The following is a 26,643-nucleotide window of genomic DNA, read 5'->3' on the forward strand; positions in this document are numbered from 1 at the left end:
TTGGAGTAACAGTATTTCGGCTGATGTAGAGATTTAGTGTAAACGTATATTGTTTTTTGAATCTAAGTCCATTTGGACTTTCAATCAAACTAATCATAAGATTGGTTTTTCCACAATTTGATGGTCCCACAATTAAAGCTCGGATGGAATTTGGTAATAAGGAACTGTGAACTATTTTGTTTTTACGTTTTAGTTCACAGAAATCATCTGTATTTTTCACAATAATTTGTTAAGTTTGTTTGATTAAACGAATTTTGATAACTAACTTATATTTGACATAAACAATACATTTTATATTTATATATCACATTCTTTAACTTTCAACAGATCAAACGTGTTTAAGAATATCATTTTAATACCAACCAAAAATGCTAAACTTTTATGAAAAAAACAGGTCTCAGGTCAGTCTAAAAGAGGAAGAGGTATCGTAAACACCTTAATTAATAAGTTACCGGTTGAATTTCACTTGCCTGGTTATTAGTTTTGTGGAGCTGGAACAAATTTAAAAGAAAGATTGGCTAGAGGTGATAAAGGAATAAATCCATTGGATTCAGCGTGTAGGGAACACGATGTAGCATATTCACAAACATCGGATCTACATAAAAAATATCAGGCTGATAAAATATTACCAGAAAAGGCTTGGCAGAGAATAAAATCTAAAGATGCAATCTTTGGCGAACGTGCAAACTCTTGGCTTGTAACCAACGCTATGAAGGGAAAATTAATGTTTGGTATGGGTATGAAGAGAACCTGCGTCAAAAAACAAAAGTCCAAATCAAAAAGAAGAAATCTCTGAAGAAAGATAAAAAAAATTTTTCATCGTCAGTTAAAAGTGCTTTGAATATTAAAACAAAACGAAAAACCAAATAGCCTTGATGATGCTATAAAAATCGCTAAAAATGTAATAACAACAAACTTCAAGCGAAAAAGAAAGTCCAACATTATGATACCAAGAGTAATTCCAGTTCCAAAAATTGGTGGATTTTTACCACTAGTTCCAGTCTTAACCGCCTTTTCAGCGCTCGGAAATTTGGCGGATCAGCCATTGCAAAAGCTGTTAATGCAATAAAAATGGAAAATAAGAACTAGCTGAAGCAACTCGACATAATAGACATATAAAGGGGCCTCTCCACCCCCCAAAATGCTTCAACAGGCCATATTTACCAATTCGGACAATATGGATATAAAATGAAAGGTATTTAAAATGAGAGTTAGAATCTGACATTAAAATGTATTCCTTGGTATCTAAAGCGCCTCCCCACCCCTCAAAACCCTCCTGCAGGGCTTCTACGGTGGCCTCCCCAACCCCAAAACTCGTTAAACGGGTGTGAAACGGTCTTTCGGAGTTGACTACGAATCTGCTATACATATCTGGGACCGGCCCACCCACTAAATAGCCTTCAATACGACGTGTAGTTGTAGCGGGATAATATGTGAACTAAAAGAAAGGTCTACGTCAGTAGAGTTCGAATCTAATGTTGATATAAGGATTCAAGAATCTGGGTCACGTCCAGTCATTCAGCAGCACCTGTATATAACAACAATATAGGACTAAAATAAATTGTCTTTTGGGTCTTAGCGTCGGGCGGAGCCACCCTCTCCTCCCAAAAATAACACCAAACTGTCATGTAGGATGACCGAGAATATATTGTTCTCAAATGAAAAGATGTGTCAGAGGGCAATCCCCCTCTCCCTATCCTACACAAAAAAAGGAATTCATAGGCATAGGTTTTGACTACTCCAATTCACCACCAAAAGCAAGAAAATGAAGTAGATGTAACTTCCAAACTTTAATGTGGGGATCTTCCTCTTACACTATTTTCAAAAACGTCAGATTTCGGAGGTGGGTGGGGTGATTTACACAAAATTTTGTTTGCTTACAATAACTCACAAATAGAAATTTGGTATACTTATTTAAGGTGGCCGAATGAAAATTTAAACCAATAATGACAATATTTGGCTCAAATGAAAGGTATTTAGGACTAGAGCACGATCTCAAGGGATATTTGCCCTAAAATATTTTTCTATTGTAATATGATAACTTGTTATACTCGTATTTATAAGAAACTTTTGATGAAACTAAGTAGACTAGCTTGTTCTTTAATGTTGTTTGTTTGAAAAATATAATAAAAAGAGTCAGTTTGTTGACAGAAGCTTTACAATTCAGGTGTGGGGTTCCCAAAAAAAAAAAAAAAATAAATAAATAAAAAAAAGAAGACTCAAAAAAAAAAAAATTTTTTTTTTTTAATATGGATTCACGCCCTACTCGAGAAAGAATTCTTTCAGCTTTGAAAGCTTCAAATGTGGAATTTCCAGAAACAGCGTCAATTGCACAATTGAGAACATTATATGATTCTTTGCAAGTTAACGGTGGTCCATCAAAGCAGACTGAATTGCCTTCTGGAAATGTGGTTTCTTCTGATTCTGCTGGGAATTCATCTGTAACTGTCACTACAATGTCATCCAATACTTTGAATGAAACTCCCGTTATTAATTCCGCAACTGCCGATCCTGAAAATTTGCTTCAGTCATTTCAATGTAATGGTGAGTCCACAAATCAAACTGAATTGGTTCTTGGAACTGCCGCTTGTTTTTCTGCCGCACGGACTTCAACCGATTTAATATCTAGAAATACATTGAGTGTCGCTTTTAATAACAGCGAAATTGGCGTATCCTGTGCAAATCTTCGGCAAACACAGACTTCAGTGCCTCCTTCCGTAATTTCTTCCGTACCTTCCGTCTATAATTCTTCTGCTTCCGTTCCTGTAAATACAGTTCAAAGACAATTTCCTGGTACTTCAGGGACTGCTGCTTCTGTTTCTGCCGCCCGGACTTCATCAGTTATTTCCGATTTAATGAATACAAATACATTGGGTGTCGCTTTTAACAATAGAGCAATTGGCGTGTCCTGTGATGTTCTTCCGCAAACACAAACTTCCGTACTTCCTTCCGTATCTTCTTGTGTTGTTTCTTCCGTACCCTCCGTCAATTATTCCTCAGTTTCCGTTCCTGCAAACTCACTTCGAGGACAATTTTCTAGACCTTCTGTTCCATCACAGGTAACAGACCCTTTCATTCGTTCAAGCGTTTTATCCCGTGAAGCTGATGAACTAGAGAGTGAAATTAGAGTTTTGAGATTGAAGCAAGAAATGTTGGCTCTTCGAAACCAAATTGAATCTTTAGAAAACGGTGGAAAAAAGGTTTCTACAAATATCAATTATGACGAGCTCTCTATGATGGTTCCGAAATTTTCTGGGAATGATGGACGAAATATTGAAAAATGGATAAACTCTTTTGAAAGCTACACTACACAATATGACTGACCAAGAAAAATATATGTGCTTAAGATATTTGCTGGTTGGAACTGCGCGAAAGTTCATGGAAAATTCAAATTACAAAGAATATAAGGAGTTGAAGAGATCGCTCTTAGACATTTTCAAGAGAACGGTAACGCAAGAAGAAGTTTATCAAAAATTGCGTTTGCGCAAGTTGAAGCCAACAGAGCCGTGTATTGCCTATATAGTAGCAATGCAAACTATTGCAGCAGAAGGCGAAATCAACGAGCAAGAACTGGTTGACATTATAATAGACGGAATGGAAGATAAAACCAACAACATATCCATTCTATACGGATCAAACTCATTACAAGAATTGATGCATGGAATAGATAGATACGAGAAACGCAGGTCAAAAACAGTCAGTACTCATAAAGAAGGCCGTGACAATACTAAAGGCATACGATGTTTCAATTGCTCTCAATTTCGACATATGAAGAACACCTGCAATAAGCCTCGACGTCCACCGGGATCTTGTTTCCATTGTTTCCAAATGGGACATTTTTACAAGGATTGTCCTAAAAGGATGAATGTTACTGCTCCCATATTTTGTAGTAATGATATTGTAGACACAACACAAATGGTAAGTGTGGCCTTTAAATATTCTTGTGGATCCAAATATACTAATTCTGCGAATATTTCGTGCTTGATCGATTCCGGTAGCCCAATTAGTTTGGTTAAGATGTCTTTATTACCGACTGGTGTGATACGTTCGAAGAATTTAATACCAACTTCGTATGTTGGAGTTGGCAATTCCCCTTTGAAAATATATGGGAATATTTCTTGTTTAATAAAATTTAAAAAATCGTCTAAACAAATAGAATTACTTGTTGTTCCGAACGAGAGCATTCATGTTTCAATGATTCTTGGACGCAACTTTATGCATGCATTTAATGTAAAATTACTTCAAGTCAAGGAAACTACGAATGATATAGAAGTATTTGAATCCACAAGAAAAATAAATGACAATAATAATATAACCTCGGTGTCTACACCATCTACGATAAGCAATTCTTATGATAGTCCTGTGAATTCCCAAGTGATACGTACGGACGATATTGATCTAAATCCTTTGTTAAATTCATTCCAGAAGAAGACTTTAGAAGATCTTATTCATAATCGTTATATAACTCCAAAGGGAATTGATAAAAAGTCATCTGATTATAGGATGCAGATTAAATTATCTGATGATATTCCAATACACTGCTCTCCCCGTAGATTGTCGGTTCGTGATCGTGAGGAAACGCAGAAGATTGTTAGTGATTTGTTAGAAAGGAAAATAATACGTTACAGCAATTCTCCGTACACGTCAGCAATTGTGTTGGTAAAGAAAAAGACAGGGGAAACGCGGATGTGTGTCGATTATCGAGCGTTAAACAAAAAGAACTTTCCTTTACCCCTCATCGAGGACTGTATTGAGAGCATATCAGGCAAAAAATGGTTTAGCCTCATGGATTTGAAGGATGGATTTTTCAACATAGAAATGCATAATGATTCAATTCCATACACTTCATTTGTAACCCCATTTGGACAGTACGAGTATTTGAAGATGCCATTTGGTTTAAAGAATGCTCCAGCAAACTTTCAACGCTTTATAAATGGTATATTTCGCGACTTAATAGAGGACCATAGAGTGGTTATATATATGGATGACATATTGATTGCATCCTCTGATTTCGATTCTCATGTTCAGACATTGGCGGTTGTACTTGGACGTGCTTTTGAGTACGGATTACGTATCAAGTTAACTAAATGTAAATTTGGTTATCAGAGTTTAGAGTATTTAGGATACTTAATCAGCCCAAAAGGTATACGGCCGACAGAAAATCACTTGCGAGCTGTGAAACAAATACCAATGCCAAGGAATCATAGGGAATTACAAACTTGTCTTGGGTTGTTTTCCTACTTTAGGAAATTCGTTCCGTCATACTCAAATATTGCAAGGCCATTGTTAGATTTGCTTCGTAAAGAGAAAAAATTCGATTTCTCTGAAGAATGTGTAAAGGCCTTTAGTGAATTAAAGTCTCGTTTACTTCGGGCCCCAGTATTAGCTATCTATAACCCTAAAAGCGATACGGAGTTACATTGTGACGCAAGTTCTCATGGATTCGGAGCAATATTGATGCAGCGTCAGGATGATAAAAAGTTCCACCCCGTAGCATTTTTTTCAAAAGCTACAACCAATGCAGAATCGAGATATCATAGCTTCGAACTGGAAACACTCGCAATTATTTACGCGTTGCGCCGGTTTCGTGTGTATTTAGAAGGATTACATTTTACCATAGTCACAGATTGCAATTCACTTACAATGACCTTGAACAAGAGACAAGTTAATCCTCGGATATTCCGCTGGGCATTGGAACTAGAGAACTATGACTATTCTATCGAACACAGGAAGGGTTCTTCTATGGGTCATGTGGATATGTTAAGCAGATGTATAGAAAAGGAAATATCCCCTCATGTGGGATGTAACATGATTTGCTCTGTAGATTCGAATCAACTCGATGTCCAAATTCAACTGACCCAAGCTAGAGATCCTGTTATTAAGGACTTATGTAAACGTTTGGAAAAGGAAGAGATATGTGATTTTGACCTAATAGACGGTCTCTTATTTAAGAAAGTGGGTGCAACCGTTTGTTTATATGTCCCAAAGGAAATGGAAGATAATGTGATAAGAATGATACATGAGAAGCTTGGACACCTGGGGACAGATAAATGTTATTATAAGATTCGAGAGAATTTTTGGTTCCCAGACATGCGCAATAAGATAGATAGCTTCATTAAGAATTGTATAAAATGTATCATTTATGCTGCTCCAGCTAGAATAAACCAACAGAACATGTACAGCATTCCAAAGGTGGCGGAGCCATTCGATACGATACACGTGGATCACTTTGGACCACTTCCATCATTAAAATCGAAAAGAAAACACATTTTAGTGGTAGTTGATTCTTTTACAAAATTTGTTCGACTTTATCCTGTAAATTCGACGAGCACTAAGGATGTTTGTTGTTCTCTCAAAAAGTATTTTAATTATTACAGTAGACCAAGACGCCTAATCTCGGACAGAGGATCATGTTTTACGTCATTGGAGTTTTCTGAATTCATTTTGAAAAATAATATTAATCATGTTAAGGTGGCGGTTGCCTCTCCACAAGCAAATGGGCAGGTTGAGCGTGTAAATCGTATTATTAAGTCCATGTTGAGCAAATTGAGTGACCCAATAGATCATTCCGATTGGTCATTGAAATTGTCCCAGGTGGAATATGCTATCAATAACTGTGTTCACAGTTCTACAAAGGAAACCCCAGCGAAGTTACTCTTTGGAACGAATCAACGAGGGGTGGTGGTAGATAAGCTGTCGGAATATCTAGATGAGAAAATGGGTAATGAGGAGAAACTAAATTTGAGGGATATGAGGGTTAAGGCATTGAATTCTATACAGCGATCTCAGAACTACAACGAATTATACTTTTCCAAACATCATGAACCGGCAAAACGTTACGATGAGGGTGATTATGTTGTTATTATGAATATTGACAATACAGTTGGGAAGAATAAGAAATTTTGTGAAAAATATCGTGGTCCCTACATTATTGTGAGAGATGTTGACAATTGTCAACTGACACAGATCCCATATAAGGGTATAATTGAAGCAAAGCGACTTCGGAAATGGTTGACACCTAGGTTATAGATTTATGTTATTGGTCACACTTATATAATATACACAATTTTTATATCATGATTGTGGGCAATCATATTGTCAGGTTGGCCGAACTGTTATATGATAACTTGTTATACTCGTATTTATAAGAAACTTTTGATGAAACTAAGTAGACTAGCTTGTTCCTTTAATGTTGTTTGTTTGAAAAATATAATAAAAAGGATCAGTTTGTTGACAGAAGCTTTACACTATCAACCTTTCAAGAGTAATCAGCATAAAGTATGACAGACTAATAGGACGAAAATCTTTTACCTTCGTGTGGTAAGGTTTTCCTGTTTCGGAATGAAAATGACCTTCGTGTCCCTCCATTCCACAGGTATATACGACATTCTGATACAAGCTGAGACATCTCCCTAAACCAAGGAGCCAGTCTGTTGGACACAGCTTGTAATTCAATCGGTGATATATCATCAGGGCCTGGCGACTTAAACGAGTAGAAATTTCTTATCGCCCAAAGGATTTTCGGCTCAGAAACAATTTTCCCAATAACCTTCGCGGAATGCATACTAGTGACATCCTCTTCAAACAGCACGTTGTTCGTTGGAGAGTTTTCCAGGAAATGTGTGTCAACGAGTTATTCTACTGTTTCCTCACTAGACACTGTCCATGCATCTTTCTTAGCCTAGAAGCCTCAGATGTATCCTCTACGGAGGTGCAGAATTCTACCCAGGATTTGTTCTGAGCCTTTCTCGACTCGCCCTTATATCTTCTTAACTCAGCCTTATAGATGTCGCAATCGTGTGGTGCTCTCGCGACTTCCCAGTCGTATATCCTCCCGCTTAGATTTTCACTTAGAAAGATAATTTAGTACCTCCTGCTGTGGAAACCGAGCCATAGTCAAGATTCAGAACTTCCACCACTGTTGTTTTAGCGTCGTCTTCTGATTCCACAGGAGTTCATCCTCACAAGTGATTGATGTTTTCACTTTAAATGTATTTACCAAATTTTATATATATCTGAACTATATGCAAATCTGAACACATTTTTTCTAAATTCACGGTATATCTTCTCCCAGGCATGGCCAACATCTGAGACAAATTTCATCCCAACCGGTTTTGTTTGTAGGTATTATTGCATTAAAAAGAAATATTTCAAAATATTTGTATATATATATGTATATATATCGAATATATATCCAAATCTGAACAGATTTTTTTTGATATTCAGCAAAAATCTTAATTTCAACTTTCTTCCTTTCTGTGCTGAATTGCAATAAAATCGAAACATAAATCAAAGAGCTTTTAAAGAGTGTGAAGTTCAAGTTGTTTTGAATGAGGAATGGGTAGGAAGAATCCGTTTCAGTGGATTTCAATTTTATATCTTCAATTTTACAGCTGTGAATTGGTCTAGAAGGAATAGACGTGCAGAATTTGTGCCGAAATTTATCCCAATCCACCTTTCTTCAGTTAATCCGAGGGACCACTTCTGAAGAATTTTTTCCAAGGCTGAAACTAATATAACGATGATCAGAGAAGCTGTGATCATCCAACACTTTCCAGTCGCATATTCTTGCGCTTATGTCTTCCGATACAAAGGTAATATCTAGTACCTCTTGCCTGTTCCTGGTAATAAAGGTCGGTTTATCTCTTTTATTACAAATAGCCAGATTGCAACTTATAATATATTCAATAAGCAGCTCACACCTTTCGTTGACATCTGACCTTCCCCATATCTGGCGATGTGCATTAGCATCACTTCCTACAATGAGGCTTTTCTTCCCTACAGAAGCAGCTTCAAACAGCGACGTTTAAAGGCGGCATCTCTGAATCGTGTGCCATATATAGGGAAGTCAGCCAGTAATGAGACTTGTTTATTACTAGGCTGGCTACTACTAAATCATCAGTGCTTAGCGACGAAAGAAGAAAACATTTCGACTATCATTTGCAAGAATCTGCTCTGTGCAAGCTTTGTGTCTCTTATTCCCCGTACCCACGATAAGTTTAAATCCCGAAATCCTTAGTCCACGTACTATTCTTCCACACACACATGGATCCTGGATAAGAATCACGTCAAATCCCCCAGCCATCAGTAGGACCTTTAGTGCCGCCGACGCGGCCTCACAATGGTGGAGATTTATCTGCAGAAACCGGACCATAGTCAGAATCCTGACTCGTCTTCTGACTCCACCAGGAGTTCATACTCACAAGATTCGTTAGAACTTGTCATGATGAGCTTCCGTACGCATCCAGGGGCAGGTTAAAAACTGTGGAACAACTCCTCCTCAGGACACTGGGCACTTGCGGTGTAGACGATTTCTCCTTAGATTATTCACTAACTGCTGCTGTCGAAGTACTTTCTGAGTTCCGTGCTTCCCCGCTGGCACGCACTTTGAGCCCAGTCCCACCCACACAGTGCATTGTCGGGTCCCGTTTCGATGCCATCGCCTCCTGTCTCGATTGTAGCAGGGGGATTTTCAGTCTCCTGCAATCCGCCAGACTTTCTCGATGGGGTCGATAGTTCCTCAGACAAGTGTTTAGCAACAACTGCTGAGTCGTCTCCTGATTCCCCAACCCCACCGCTTCTACAGACCTTCAGTTTCCGCTTATGCTCGTTGACTACCCTGTTGACGGCTTGCCAGCATACGTCACTCAGGAGATCAGGGGATGTAATTGAGATGTCTGGCGAGCTGCTGCACCTCCTCGTAATCCTAGTGGGGGCATCCTCTTTCACCGTGCAAAACGTGGAGCTATCTATCTGCTCTGCCAAAGCTATGCCACTCTGGTCGTTACCTAGGGGAGAATGCCATGACGTGTGATGTGCATTAAAATCCCCCAGAACCAGACGACTATGGCCAGATAGCAACCCACTTATGTCGGGGTTGTAAGACTGGCCATTAATCGGGACACAGCTACCAACTGGCGGTATATACACGTTGTATATCTCTATCTCGGCAGTACCAGACCTGACTGCTACCCCCATACATTCCATGTATGGGTCACTAGCGTCAAGCGCAGGCAAGATAGGTCTATACTGCACGGAATGGTGTATAACGAAGGCCAATCCCCCACCTCCATTCCTTGAGCGATCCTTACGTAGCACATTGTAACCGTGACAACTGTGCAAGCTGCAGGTGTTAGTCAGCTTTGTCTCCTGGATCGCTGCGACCGATATTCTCTTCCGACTCCTAAAATCTACGATCTCATCAATCTTGCCACGCAGTCCGTTGCAGTTAAACTGCAAAAACGATACACTTCCCGGCACTGGCCTGGCAATAGTAGGGCTAGAGTGCTGTCGTTGCATAAATTGCCGTACGGGAGAGGTCGGGGGGGTCACATAGTCCGACGACGAGGAGGCCGAAGGCGACGCTTGTGACCCACTGCTGGCTATGTTCGCACAGCACCTAGCGACATAGCCAATATGACTATACTCCCGTAGCGAAGTTAGGCCAGAGCAAGAACGGAAATGTACCCACTCCAAGCACCGGTTACACCTCACCGACACCGACCGATGATGAAGGCGGTTCTGGCAAACCGAACAGAACCAGGGTCCGGGGTTCCTTTCAATCCCGGCACGGACCAGAAGCATACGGAGAAGGCATTCCGGGATGTGCCTCTCCCATGACAAAAAAAGACGAACACGTACACTGAGGCGGCAGCCCTTGCCGATGGAGATTCCATCGGGTCAATCCGGTGCGTACAACCGGCTGCCATGGGATTGCTGGAACACTTGGAACAATGTAACTTAGGCACCAGTGCAGGCAAACCGTGGGCCACTGTTAAGTCTCTCGAACCCCGGTAGACGGGACGACAGGACCTCAGTCACTTTTGGCGAGATAACCGTGACTGATCCGAAGAGATGCGCCAGGTTATTCAACCGTCAATTTATTGTGCATCCCGAGAGAGAAAGGGCAAGGAGGAGAGCCATTCGCCGTATTCGTGGTCACCGAGCCGATGAACAGCCATCACAATTTACCGTGGGCGAAGTTACGAATGTCATCCGTGGCGCCAAATCTTCCAAGGCGTTGGGCCCCGACGGAATCTCTACATTGATGCTGAAGAATCTGGATTCACCTGGAGTTGAGTACCTTACCACTGTCCTTAACCTGTCATTGAACACTCTTATAGTTCCCGATGTCTGGATAATGGGCAGAGTGATCCCGCTACTGAAGCCTGGAAAAGACCCGAGTTTGGGGGAGTCGTACAGACAGATCTCCCTTCTCTCACCAGTGGCAAAGACGCTTGAGGCATTACTCCTCCCGAGCCTCGTAGGAGAATTTCCATTCGCCGAGCATCAACATGGATTTCGGAGACTGCACAGCACAACAACAGCTTTGCATGCCATCACCACACACATTTGCCGTGGCTTCAATCAACGCAGACCATGTGATAGGACGGTCCTCGTGGCAATGGACCTATCGAAGGCATTCGATACGGTCAGCCATGCCAAATTATTTGAGGACATCGCCAACACGTCCCTCCAGCCAGGCCTGAAACGTTGGGTCGCGAATTATCTGTGTGGCCGCCAGTCATTTGTGGAATTTAGGGATAAGAAGTCGAAACACCGTAGAGTGAAACAGGGAGTTCCCCAAGGTGGGGTGATATCTCCGGCTCTGTTTAACTTCTACCTATCCTCCATCCCACCTACTCCAGACGGCATAGAGATCGTATCATATGCGGACGATTGTATGATCATGACATCAGGTCCCCCACCCATTGATGACATCTGCGATAGGTTGAACGTCTACCTCAACGAGCTTGCAAGAAATCTGAAATCTTTCGCTGCAAGAAATCTGAAGATATCCGCCACCAAATCTTTAGCCACACTGTTCACTACAAATACGCGTGAGGTGAATACTGAGCTGACTGTGATGGTCGATGGAGAAATGATTCCGACCATCAAGTGTCCCAAAATACTTGGCGTCACATTTGACAGCTCCTACACTTTCTCCCCACATGCCACAGCAATCTGCAATAAAGTCAAAAGTAGAAACAAGGTCTTCAAGTCACTCGCTGGCAGCACTTGGGGTGCAGACAAGAAACCTTGTTGACCACGTACAAAGCAATTGGCCGGTCTGTGGTAAGTTATGCAGCGCCAGTGTGGTCACGTCAACTTTGTGACACGCAGTGGAATAATATTCAGATCTGTCAGAATGCCGCCCTCCGAACTGCGACGGGCTGTCTCCTCAGTTCTCATGTGGTCCACATCAGGAGACAAAGATCCTACCAGTGTGAAGACATAACTACATGCTGTCTAAGCAATACCTTTTGGGCTGTTATCGCAGAAACCATCCAAATCATAATCTTGTTGATAGATACCCACCGCCCAGAAGCCTTAAGGTAGATCTACACGATCTAGAGCGTGAGGTTCAGCGCTACAAGAGAGAACCTCTAGATCAAGCGGCATATCAAGCGGGTCTGAATAACATTCATGCAGACACGGTAGCAGACACGTTAATTGGCTACCGGTTCAATGTAGTCCTTGGAGAACGACCGCCACCCATTGCACCTGAAGAAATCGACCTCCCCCGGCAAACCAGAGTAGTTCTGGCTCAATTACGTTCCGGCAGATGCAGCCGCCTCAATTCCCATAGAGCTAGGATTGATGCCGACGTGCAAGATGTATGTCCCGATTGTAACCAGGGACCGCACGATACACGTCACTTGTTTAACTGCCCGGCCAGACCCACTCGACTCAGACCCAGATCCCTGTGGACGCACCCCATCTTAGTCGCGGATTTCCTGGGTCTTGACACTCAACAGAATCAAGCAGACGAAAGATAGTACACAATAAACTGCTACAACAACAACAACAACCTTCAGTTTCAACTTGTTGGATCTGTAAGAAACAACCCCTTCAGAATGTCTCCGGTCACCATACGCCCCAACCAGTCTAGTGCCGCGCCTGGCCAGATCTCACCAATCTTTTTTAGCACAAAACGATAATTTCAATTGAGTGTTGATCGCCGAAGGCAATAAGTCTGTATCGGCCACATTACCAGCCTGCATCGTCACAAACTGGAGGAGACCCAGGAAATTCCGCAAGGATATCGGAGAATACTGGTGACAGTCCATTGACTATTCCACTCCAATTATTCCTAGATATGCAGCCCTGTTCTTCTCCCTTGTCGAAAACTACCATCACCAAACTGTCCCTAGCGACATAAGCAAAGGTTCTTGGGCCCGTCTTACTGTTGTTCGCCCTAGTTCTTTAAGGCTTGGAATGCCCTCCAGGTGACCGCAGCCTTTTGGCTGACTGCAGTGCAGTTTCCGAATCTAGACGTGTAGTCTTTGGGGTAGCCTGTGCAGTGAATTCCCGAGCCCAATTTATGGAATCTCTCTCCCTATTAGTGAGAGTCCTATTATTCCAACCTCTTAAAGAGAATGTGCGTGTTGGTTTGCCGGGGAAGGCCGATGGCCTAGGCAAATTATAGGCATGCAATGAAAGAATAGGTTCGGCCTTGTCCTTTAGACTCGAACCAGGTGTCTTCGTCAAAAGCCCCTGCTGACCAGTCGTTTGTCGGCTAGTAGAGCCTGGAGCAGCCGCTCCACCAGTCGAGGTTTAGTAGCAGACAACATGCTACGGCGTGATACCACCACCGCAGCTTTTAGGTCTTTGGAGTCCATTCTAAGCCTACTCCCGGTCTCTAGATCTGCCGCTCCACTGAAAACAGACACAGATCATCAACCGGCTAATGGATACCTCTATCGCAACTATCCTTGAGTGACTTAAAATTTTCTTCCAAAAAAAATGACCTATAACGAGTTACAGAAAAATTTTTGCGGAGTGAAATAACAATAACACTCCACTCAACGGTTCAAACAAGAGTCAAATGTTTGTATCTATGTGTACAATTACACATAAGGCGTAAAGTTCGGCCGGGCCGAATTTTGTATATGTATGTAAACCACCTTTTTTCAAAATCCGGTGAAAAATGCATGCCTTATGCCCCATAGCAGGTATATCGAACTTTGAATACCCACCACCTCGGGTATGTACGTAAACCACCTTTCGTCAAAATCCGGTGAAAAATGCATACCTTTTGCCCCATAACAGCTATATCATAATATATGTTCCGATTTGGACCAAATGCTAATAAGTACATGTCATTGGTCAATTGTGTATAACAAAATATTGATCTTTTATACCCTCCATCATAGGATGGGGGTATACTAATTTCGTCACTAAAAGGAACTAAAATGGCGACCTCTAGAGTACCACCTAAAGCCCACCTGGTCGTCTTGTATAGAACCATCCGTATAGAAGTCTATGTCACTCCTGTAACCAGGGATATCGTAGTTCCAATCGGTTCTATCAGGAATAGTGGTACAGTACTTTTCAAAAAGCGGCTCAAAAAGCGTTAAATCCACACTGCATGGAGCATCGGACATTGTATCTACGGACAGCCTCACGGAGTGGTCGCTGCAATCTGTCTAGCCACAATGTCCAGAGACATTAGATGTAGCATTAAATTCATTGCATCAGATGGTGTCCTTTGGCTCCGTTTGACTGTCGAACAAAAGGTGGACTTTTGAAGCGCCGTCCACCAGACCACAACACCATATAGCATTATAGGTTTGACAACTGCAGTATATACCCTGTGCATGACGCGCGTCTTGTGTCTCCTGCTGAAAATAACTACTTCTGTCTTGCCTAGATCACTTTCGGTAGCCCATTTCGCTGTTGCTTCCTGTAGTATATCTCTTTGAGTTTTTGCGAAACTTTCCCCTAACCGCAATTGCCAAGTCATCTGCATACGCGACCACTTTTACACCTTTTATTCCAGAGACAATAATATATTGTTAATGGCTATATTCCAAAGTAGAGGAGACAGTACACCTATCTGAGGTGCTCCTCTGACCCAACTTTTAGATCCCAAGCCTACCGTAATTCACCCTTAACTTTCTAACAGTAGAGTTGATGCCTAGAAACTCCACCTCCTTCATGAATGACGTCGGTTTTACATTATTGAAAGCACCCACGAACATTCCACTACGGAACAGGGGCAAACTTCTCACATATCAATGAGTGCAGTCCGATTCAAGTTTAAGCTCAATGATAAGGGGCCTCCTATTTATAGCCGAGTCCGAACGGCGTCCCGCAGTGCAACACCTCTTTGGAAAGAAGTTTTACATGGCAAAGTACCTCACAAATGTTGCCAGCATAAAGAGGGGAAAACCACCACTAAAAATTTTTTTTGATGGTCTCGCCAGGATTCAAATCCTGGCGTTCAGCGTCATAGGCGGACATGCTAACCTCTGCGTTACGGTGGCCTGACCGTAATAGGTTGAAAAGTTTTCTGCAGTCCTCCCTTAAACTAACCAGTTCTGGCGATCGCTGTTTGCCCCTTGGTTTGGCACTAGGACATGCTGACACAAGCGAGTCATTCAGGACCCTCGTTATTCGCTTGACCATTATATCTATATCCTCCGCAGTTTCCTCTTCCTTTTCCGGTATAGAAGGGAAAGAGATGCAGAATTTTTGCCGTAATTTATTCCAATCCGCCTTTCGTCTGTTTAGCCGAGGGACCACTTCTGCAGTATTTTCTCCAAGGCTGAATCTAATATAACGATTATAGAAGCTGTGGTCATCCAACACTTCCCAGTCGCATATTCTTGCGCTTACGTCTTCCGATACAAAAGTAATATATAGTATCTCTTGCTTGTTCCTGGTAATAAAGGTCGGAAACTCCAGATTTCGGAGATGGGTGGTGCGATTTAAGCGAAATTTTGTGTGCTCTCATATACTCTAAAAATAAAAATTTGGTATCCAAATTTCGGATGGTCTGCCCCACCCTAAAACCTACCAAACATATATTTAGACCAATCATGACCATATGGGAATCAAATAAAAGGTATTTAGGATAAGAAAACGTATCTGATATCCAATTGTCGGACCAAGTGCTAGAAGGACCACCCCAAGCCCCGAAACACCCCTAAATCGGACATATTTATCGAACATGGTACTATGGGACTCAAATGAAAGGTATTTGCGAGTATGATACGAATCTGATATCCAAATTAGGGACCACTTTCTGGGGGTCCACCCCTTCCCCAAAACACCCCCTAAACAGAACTTTTTTACTGACCATGGGAATATGGGGCTTAAATAAAAGGTATTTGAGTGTAGAATTCGAAACTGATATCCAAATATGAGACCAATCTGATATCCAAATATGAGCCTTTCCCCAAAAACCTCCCCCAAAGGGAACACATTTACGACCATAGCAACATGGGGCTCAAATGAAAGGTCTTTGGAAGTAAAGCACAAATTTGATATCAATATTCGGGAAAAGTGTCTATGGGGCCACCCAACCCTTACTACACCACCCCACCCCCACAACACCACCCAACCCCCAAAACACCCCTAAATCGGACATATTTACCCATCATGGCAATATGGGACTCAAATGAAAGGTATTTGCGAGTAGAATACGAATCTGATATCCAAATGTGGCACCACGTTTCTGGGAGGTGGACCCCTTCCCCAAAACACCCCCCAAACAGGACTTATTTACTGACCGTGGGAATATGGGGCTCAAATAGAAGGTATTTGAGTGTAGAATTAGAACCTGATATCCAAATATTGGACCAAGTGTTTGGGGGGCGCCTCTCCTCAGAAACATCCCCAAAGGGGACAAATTTACGACCATTGCCATATGGGGCTCGAACGAATGGTCTTTGAGAGTAAAGCACGAATCTGATATCAATATTCAGGAAAAGTGTCTATGGGGCCACCCCATCCCACAACACCACCCAAATAGTAAGTATTTGCTGACTTTTGCAATATGAGGATCAAATGAGAGGGTTTTTAGAGTGGAACACGAATCCGATATATATTTCCAACGCCAACTCAGTGAGTGGCCGCCCATCCCCCAAAACACCCCCAAGCCGGTCACGTTTGCCGACTATGGAAATATGGGGCTCAAATTAAAGGTATTTGGGAGTAGACCACGTATCTGATATCAACATTAGGGACCAACTGTCTAGGGGACGTCCCACCACCATAACAACCCCCAAATAAGACGTATTTGCTCACCAAGACAATTTGGGTCGTAAAGAGAGTGGAACTAAATACTTATAGTTTCTAGGGCCAATACCCCACACCGGACATATTTGCTGACTTTTGCAATAAGGAGTTTAAATGAGATTTGAAAACTAATTTGATATCTAATTTGGTTTAAATAAATGATATATAGATATATGAGAATAGAGCACGTTGCTGATATATTTTCCGGGCTTAATGTTTGGGGGACCACCCTAATCCCCAAAACACCCCTAAATCGGCCATATATAGCGACCATGTCAATGTGGAGCTTAAATTAAAGGTATTGGGGGGTAGAGCAAGAATTGATACCCACTTTCTGGACCAATTTTCTGGGGGTCAACCCCTTTCCAAAATATGGGGTTCAAATAAATGATATATAGATATATGAGAATAGAGCACATTGCTGCTATATTTTCGGGGCTTTGTGTTTGGGCGACCACCCCAATCCCCAAAACACCCCTAAATCGGCCATATATACCGACCATGTCAATGTGGAGCTTAAATGAAAGGTATTGGGGGGTAGAGCAAGAATTGACACCCACTTTCGGGACCAATTTTCTGGGGGTCTACGCCTTTCCTAAAATACCCCACAAGCATCAATTTGTTAGTGTTAGTTAGTTAGTTAGTTAGTTAGTTCAAATCGGTTCATAACCTGATATAGCTGCCATATAAACCGATCTTGGGTCTTGACTTCTTGAGTCTCTAGAGTGCGCAATTCTTATCCGATTGTAATGGAATTTCGCACGACGTGTTTTGTTATGATATCTAACAACTGTGCCAAGTATGGTTTAAATCGGTCCATAACCTGATATAGCTCCCATATAAACCGATCTTGGGTCTTGACTTCTTGAGCCTCTAGAGGGCACAATTCTTATCCGATTTGAATGAATTTTTGCACGAAGTATTTCGTCATGATATCCAACAACTGTGCGAAGTATGGTTGAAATCGGTTCATAACCTAATATAGCTGTCATATAAACAGATCTGGGGATTTGACTTCTTGAGCTTCTAGAGGGCGCAATTCCTATCCGATTTGGCTGAAATTTTGCATGACATATTTTATTTTTACTTTCAACAACTATGTCAAATAATGTTCAAATCGGTTCATAACCTGATATAGCTGCCATATAAACCGATCTGGGATCTTGACTTCTTGACCCCTAGAGGTCGCAATTATTATCCGATATGCCTGAAATTTTGTACGACGGATCCTCTCATGACCATCAACAAACGTGTTTCGGTCTGTAGCCCGATACAGATCCCATATAAATCGTTCTCTCTATTTTACTTCGTGAGTCCCAATGGGCGCAATTCTTATACGAATTGGCTGAAATTTTACACAGATCTCCAACATATAATTTAATTGTGGTCCGAACCGGACCATATCTTGATATCGTTTTAATAGCAGAGCAACTCTTTTCTTATATCCTCTTTTGCCTAAGAAGAGATGCCGGGAAAAGAACTCGACAAATGCGATCCATGGTGGAGGGTATATAAGATTCGGCCCGGCCGAACTTAGCACGCTTTTACTTGTTATATATGGGGCTAAAGTTAAAGTAAAATACATGATGATTCCATACCCCAGTTTAAATTATGCAAATATTAAACTCATAAAAAAACAGAAATATTTTTTTTAAGAAAAAATTTAATTTTTACGAAACATGGCTCATAAAAAAATGGTTTAATTTTCATATAATTTAAAGTTAAATATTTTATTTCCTTTTGTTTTTAACAATTTAACAATATTGAACAATTTTTTTTGTCACGTTGGGAAAGAAACTATTTTCCTACTTTATAATTTGTTTAATATGAGGGAAGCAAAATTGCAAACATATCACAAATATTTTTAAATTTATCGCATGATATATAAAAAATTATTAATTCCGCTCTAGGCAAGAAATTTCCATACCAACCTATAAAAATTTAAATAGCTACAACAAGTATCCCGAGCGTGCAGAAGGCCTTCAACATGTCCGGATAGTGTTGGTAAATGTCATTATAAGAATACATTTATTTTGTCGTCTTTCATTTATACAAGAAAGAGAAGCTTAATCGAAGAGAGTTGATCGAAGAGATTGAACGAAGAGAGAACGCAATGTGGAGCACCCACGAGTCAAACATACTGATGTACATACATATATTTTGTCCATACAGAGTTTTATACTCTTTTTGTTTCTAATCAATTCATCATCAATGATTGCCTTCTCTTCGCTCACACTCTTCGCATCGTAATCTTGTCCAGTTTTCGATCGTTTTTTTTTTTCTTATTCTTTTAATAATTTACTTTTGGGTTTCCAAAGAACCTATAACCCCTTGTGGGCTGTTTAATACAGCAGAAATTTGAATTTATGCGATACTTTGAATTTTGCTTCGTTCATACAAAATGTGCTAATACACATTTTTTTTATTTACATTTTTTTTTTTTTGTTGTTAAAGTTTATAATAATGTTTTCATAGTTTATAGAAATCTTAGATTTAGAAATACTTATGGAAATTAAGTCTAATATATGATATTATCATTATGTGAATAAAATGTTTCGACTTTACTTCAAAATGAACTGCTAAAACTGATATAGACGTTTCTCTACAAAAAGGGGTGGGTTAATGAATTTGGAGTGATTATGGAGTTAGGGATCCTATACAAAATTCGCCATTTGGGATTACGGTAGATGAGGGTAAAGAGGTGGTTTCTCAATGACATCAGAGAAATCCATGTGATGTTTTGGTTAATATTCGTATAGTCATTTATACATTTTTATAGTTTTTTTACAATAGATCTGTTTTATGTCAGCAATGACAATTTTAAATAATCCTATCCCATTTCATCATTTTAATTCTCTCTCGTTACTATAGTCTGGTTATTTTTTCTTCTTCCGGTTTCCATTTTATTTTTTTTATTTAAAATAATTTCAGCTCTAGTAAATTTAAGGATACATCTGAAGGGAGTCTATAATAAAGACTGTTTTGGAAAATAGGCCTGCTAGGAAAAGGACAAGAACCCCCCCACAGACTGTTGCTAGTTTTATCAATGGCTCCCGCAGTCCTGTCTCTTATCAGGTTTAACGATGCTTAATATCCATAAGAAACTTGCATCAGAATGAATATTTTTTGTTCATGTACATTACACCCCACAAGCATCAATTTGTTAGTGACCATCGCAAAATGGGGCTCAAATAAAGACATTCCTTCGTACACTGTACATTTGCGGTGTGGACGAATTCCTCCTTAGATGTTGCACTAACTGCTGCTGTCAGAGAACTCTTTATGATCCGTCCTTCCCCGCTGGCGTACACCTTGAGCCCAGTCCAACTGGATGACCGCCAACGCAGGGCTTCACGGAACCCGTCTTGATGCCTTCCCCCTCCTGTTTCAATGGTGGCAGGGGGATTTTCAGTCTCCCGCAATCCGCCAGACTATAGCGATGTGGTCGATTGTTCGTCAGGCAAGTGATTAGCAACAACTGCTGAGTCGTCTTCTGTTTCCCCAAACCCACCGCTTCCACAGATCTTCAGTTTCAACTTGTTGAATCCCAGAATACAACTCATTCAGACTTGTTGAGGTCTGCAAGACAGCCGGAGTTAAGTACGAATGTCTCCGGTCGCCATCAGCCTCATCCAAACTACCAACCTTCCAGTCGATGGTTGAAATTTGGGGATTTCATTCCCTTGGTGTTCTAAGTATGGATTCAGGATCTGAGGGAAACCTTGGTATCCAAACGTGCGCCAATGGTTGAGAAGGAATGCCTTCTTTGTTGACTAAATCCAGTCTCACCAATCTTTTTTAGTGCACAACAATACATATCAATTGAGCGTTGTTCCCCGATGGCAATTAGTCTGTATCGGCCCCGATACCAGCCTGCATCGTCACAAACTGGAAGAGACCCAAGAAATTCGGCAAGGACATCGGAGTATACTGATGACAGTCCATTGACATTCCCACTCCAATTATTCTTAGGTATGCATCCTTTTCTTCTCCCGACAACTGCCATCACCAAACTGTCCCTAGCAACATTAGCAAAAGTTCTTGGACCCATTTTGCTGTTGTTCGCCCTTGTTCTTTTGGGCTTGGGGTGTCATCCAGGTGACCACAGCCTGACAGCGGTGCAGTTTCCGAGTCTAGTCGTGTAGTTTTGGGGTAGCCTGTACTGCGAATCCCCGATCCCATTTAAGGGAGTCTCTCTCTCCAACAGTAAGAGCGATGCGCCTTCTGATACCATCCAAGAAGATTAAGGAGCATTAAATTTTCATAAGCCACTCTAGGATGCAACAAAGCACACTGCTAGCTTGTCATACAAATTTAATATTTTCCCCAGAGCTGTCAACGTCGCAAGCAAAAGTGATGAGCCAAGGTGGAGCATACCTGGCATCACTTTATTTGCCTTTCGACTTTCGGACACCGACACCCACGTCGGATCTGCAACGGCTGGTGAGGAAGGCAAAACAGCAGGAAATGGTCTACTAATGGTGTGCGTACGAATTCTCACCACATTTCGTGGGGTAGTACCCCGCTTACAAAAGTTCGGAAAATTAAATCGATGAGGGTCTCCATGGGGCATTCCTTCTCTGACCATCGCTACATTAGATTTAAAACAGCAGAGCCAGCGCTAAATCCGATAAGCTTATGTAATAAGTTGAAAGCCACAGAAGTTAATTTTGATTGACCAAGCATAGAGACATGTCAACAGGATTGTTACTGCAAAAGTGGGGTCTTTCGAAGATAGTTGTCCTCTTCCGAAAAGGAAATCAGCCCAAGAAAACCCTGGATGACCGGGGAGATTCGCAATATTGGGAAAGAGAGCCGCAGACTTTACAACAGAGCATGTCGTAAAAAAGCGAAAGTATATTGGGATGTGTATTACACGGCTCAAGAAATACAATAAGATTACCAGATCGGCAAAACATCCCTCCTGCAAGCTTTTTTTCAAACAGGCCGATAGCGTTAATGACGCCGTCAAGATGAACAAGTAAAAGAGTGCTAAGTTCGGCCGGGCTGAATCTTATATACCCTCCACCATGATTTATATGGCAGCTATATCAGGTTATGGACCGATTTGTACCATACTTGGCACAGTTGTTGAATATCATAACAAAACGTCGTGCAAAATTTCATTCCAATCGGATAAGAATTGCGCACTCTAGAAGCTCAAGAAGTCAAGACCCAAGATCGGTTTATATGGCAGCTATATGAAAACATGGACCGATATGGCCCATTTACAATACCAACCGACCTACACTAATAAGAAGTATTTGTGCAAAATTCCAAGCGGCTAGCTTTACTCCTTTGGAAGTTAGCGTGCTTTCGACAGACAGACGGACGGACATGGCTAGATCGACATAAAATTTCGCGACGATCAAGAATATATATACTTTATGGGTAGTTACAAACAGAATGACGAAATTAGTATACCCCCCATCCTATGGTGGAGGGTATAAAAAGTGTTTCTCAAAAACCCATGTCCAAACTCAAATGTTACGCGGTGGGATAGAACCGAAAGAACGAGTAAATGATATGCCGTGTGAGAACGGGTAGAGCTATCTCCTTGAAATTTTGAATGGTTAGAGCAGAGGTGTTAGCGAAGTAGTGTGCAAGGCCCTAGGTTGTCCGGGGTCTTTGGGCAGGCCCCACCTCGGTATTTCGAAAATTGGTTTGGGGTCCAATTTCCAAACTCTCTCCCTACAAAAATTTCGCTTGAAGTCTGCAATACTGCGTCTTGTTTAAGGGATATTCGACTTTTAATATTTTTTTGGCAATTTCGACCGAGACCTCTTTGTATTTTGCAATTTACAAATGCATTTGTGGCTCGATTTTTATGCATGATTTGTATTCGTGACAAAAAAAATACAACTTATAAACAAGAATAGCGACCTAGTATAAAAGACATAGTGCGGATATGAACCAAGTACACGGAATTTTAAAATAAAAATTGCATGAATCCATAACACCAAGAAATACATACTAACGTCAAGATTGTTTGCATTTGAAACTCAAGGATATGCAGACTGGAATTAGCGGTATTAGTCCCTTAAATCAATACGAAAAAGAAATGGACTAAAGTTTGCCGCAACTTAAGAAAAGGAAATAAAACTGCTGCAATTTATAGGTTAAATTACTTAACATTTAAACATTTCTTTACACCCACCACCGACGGATGGGGGTATATTCATTTTGTCATTCCTTTTACAACACATCGAAATATCCATTTCCGACCCTATAAAGTATACATATTCTTGATCAGCGTAAAAATCTAAGACGATCTAGACATGTCCGTCCGTCTGTCCGTCTGTCTGTTAAAATCACGCTACAGTCTTCCAAAATAGAGATATTGAGCTGAAATATTGCACAGGTTCTTTTTTTGTCCATAAGCAGGTTAAGTTCGAAGATGGGCTATATCGGACTATATCTTGATAAAGCCCCCATATAGACCGATCCTCCGATTTAGGGTCTTAGGCCAATAAAGGCCACATTTATTATCCGATTTTGCTGAAATTTGGGACAGTGAGTTGTGTTAGGCCCTTCGACATCCTCCGTCAATTTGGCCCAGATCGGTCCAGATTTGGATATAGCTGGCATATAGACCGATCCTTCAATTTAGGGTCTTAGGCCCATAAAAGCCACATAGACCGATCCTCCGATTTAGGGTCTTAGGCCCATAAAAGCCACATTTATTATCGGATTTTACTGAGATTTGGGACAGTGAGTTGTGTTAGGCCCTTTGATATCCTCCGTCAATTTGGCCCAGATCGGTTTAGAGTTGGATATAGCTGCCATATAGACCGATCCTCCTATTTAAGGTCTTAGGCCAATAAAAACCACATTTATTATCCGATTTTGCTGAAATTCGGGACAATGAGTTGTGCTAGGCCCTTCGACATCCTCCGTCAATTTGGCCCAGATCGGTTTAGATTTGGATATAGCTGCCATATAGACCGATCCTCCGATTTAGGGTCATAGGCCCATAAAAGCTACATTTATTACCCGATTTTGCTGAAATTTGGGACAGTGATTTGTCTTAGGCCCTTCGACATCGTCCGTCAATATGGCTCAGATCGGTTCAGATTTGGATATAGCTGCCATATAGACCGATTCTCCAGTTTAGGGTTTTAGGCCCATAAAAGCCACATTTATTATCCGATTTTGAGAAAATTTGGGACAGTGAGTTGTATTAGGCCCTTCGACATCCTCCGTCAATTTAGCATAGATCGGTCCAGATTTGGATATAGCTGCCATATAGACGGATCTCTCGGTTTTAGGTTTTGGGGCCAAAAAAAAGCGCATTTATTGTCCGATGTTGCCGAAATTTGGGGCAAAGAGTTAAGTTAAGCCCCTCCACATATTTCTGCAATTTGGTCTACAGGGTGGCTGATGAATATTGCTACAATGATGAATATTGCTACATTTTTTTTTCGGTGTATGGAATACATTTTTCTTTTATTCATGTTAAATTAAATTATTAAATTAATTATTAAATTATTATTAATTAAATTAATTAATTAATTAATTAAATTAATTATTAAATTATTATTATTAAATAGAAAAAAAGTTATTACATTTTTTTTTGGTAGCGGCTTTCATCAGCCACCCTGTAGATCGATCAAAATTTGCATATAGCTGCCATATAAACCGATCGATTTAAAGTCTTGGCCCCATAAAAGACGCATTTTTAATCCGATTGCGCTGAAATTTGACACACTGACTTATGTTATGCTTTTCAACATCCGTATGGTATATAGTTCAGATGGGTTTATTTTTAGATATAACTACTAAAAAGAACCATATTTTGTCATATACAATAACTTTTACTTATTAGTATCTGGTCCAAATCGGAACATAGCTGCTATGGGGCATAAGGTATGATTTTGAGGAAAGGTGGTTCACATATATATCCGAGGTGGTGGGTATCCAAAGTTCGGCCCGGCCGAACTTAACGCCTTTTTACTTGTTTCTGCTTTGATTAGTGAGTTAATTTTATTTTATTGGAAGGCTGTATAAAATTTTTCTATGTAAAAAAAATTTAAAACAGCAATATATATTCTTTGGCTAAATAAAGAGAATAATTTGTTCAAATTGGATTTATTTAAATATTCGAAATATTTTCGTATATTTCTTGTTTCTTATTGGGTGTATATATTTAATTCCTTTTTTTGGGTGTATATATTTAATTCCTTCCGCTGGAAAATATCATCGGGATTTCTGTTACATTTAAAGAATAATAAACAAAGCGCGATCCGATCTTGTGTCGTTGTCAGTGCGTTGCATACTGAATTGCATCTGTCTTGTTGCTTTCGTCTTATTGTACTTTCTTTCAGTTTCTTATTAGACTTCAGTAATTGTGTGCCAGATTCTCAGTGTCTGTTTTGCAGTTTATGCTTGTTGGCGTATCAAGTATGTGTAGCATTTCAAGCGTGAGTCTCTTGTTATAGTTGTTCTCACAATGTAACACAAAATCCCTCTAGATCTGGCTGATGATGTTCTATTGCACAATGAGTGGCATGAGCTGTTCTACATATGTGTTCTGTTCTGTGAACGTAGTTTAATATCTGACTTATGTCCGGATAATCTCGTTTTTAATTTGTTTTTGGTTGTACCGATATAAAGTTTATTGCATTTTTTGTTTCCGTTGCATTTGATTTTGTAAATTAAGTTGGATTTTTCTGTATTTTCTATTGTAGACTTTAATTGCGTTCGTTTTTGAAGCAATGGAAACTATTATTTTGTCGATGCATTAAGAGTTTTGAAAACGTTCAGATAGTTTTGGTATATAGATAACCGATTTGTAGACTTTAGTTTCTTTTCCTTGTTGTCGGTTTTACCGTCTTGATTTTGCTTGATTAACAGTTCAATTGTGTCGTTGGGAAAACCATTTTTCTCCAATATATTTTCTGCGTGGTAAGGACGCGTTTAATGAAGTTTCTGGCTGTACTGAATATAACTCTTTTTGGATGTTTCGAGTGAAAATAAATGAGTCGTCCTGATGGCGTCAGGTTTTGGTGCCAGTCTAATTTTAGGCGTTTGACATTAAAGAAGAACTTTAATGTTTGTTTTTACAGTACATATTGAGTTGCCCAAAAAGTAATTGCGGATTTTTCATATAGTCGGCGTTGACAAATTTTTTCATCGGCTTGTTACTCTGTAATTGCATTCTTTCTTCTGTCAGTTATCAGCTGTTACTTTTAGCTTGCTTTAGAAAAAAAGTGCACGAAATTTTGTTTACATATGTTTGTTTGGCGTCAATTTTAATATGGAGCCCACAAAGGAGCATTTTCGTCATATTTTACTTTATTATTTCCGTAAAGGAAAAAACGCGGAGCAGGTTGCTAAAAAGTTACGAGATGTGTATGATGATAAAGCCTTGAAAGGAAGACAGTGTCAAAATTGGTTTCGCAAATTCCGTTCTGGAGATTTTTCACTTAAAGATGAGCCACGTTCAGGTCGGCCAAATGAAGTGGATGATGACCAAATTAAAGCATTAATCGAATTGGATCGTCATGTAACTGAGCGTGAGATAGGAGAGAAGTTAAATATACCAAAATCAACTGTTCATTATCACATAAAAAGTCTTGGACTGGTGAAAAAGCTTGATATTTGGGTACCACATGTATT

The 26,643-nt window shown here is 40.4% G+C and overlaps 2 protein-coding genes across 4 annotated transcripts in view; one reads left to right on the forward strand and one right to left on the reverse strand.

The window, feature by feature from the left end:
• Positions 1–26,643, reverse strand: part of LOC106095252 (protein cortex) — a 116,783-nt gene that overhangs the window by 52,645 nt on the left and 37,495 nt on the right. The window lies entirely within an intron of this gene.
• On the forward strand, positions 3,033–4,099 carry LOC131995082 (uncharacterized). Its single transcript, XM_059362884.1, has 2 exons — positions 3,033–3,918; positions 3,999–4,099. Exons 1-2 carry the CDS (start codon positions 3,316–3,318, stop codon positions 4,005–4,007), a joined length of 612 nt encoding a protein of 203 aa, XP_059218867.1. The 5' UTR covers positions 3,033–3,315; the 3' UTR covers positions 4,008–4,099.

This window comes from Stomoxys calcitrans, chromosome 1 (genome assembly GCF_963082655.1).
Source record: "Stomoxys calcitrans chromosome 1, idStoCalc2.1, whole genome shotgun sequence".
NCBI classification, from domain to species: domain Eukaryota; kingdom Metazoa; phylum Arthropoda; class Insecta; order Diptera; family Muscidae; genus Stomoxys; species Stomoxys calcitrans.

Coding starts and splice junctions, on each gene's coding strand:
- LOC131995082 (XM_059362884.1), top strand. CDS start 3,316: ATGACTGACCAAGAAAAATATATGTGCTTAAGATATTTGCTGGTTGGA.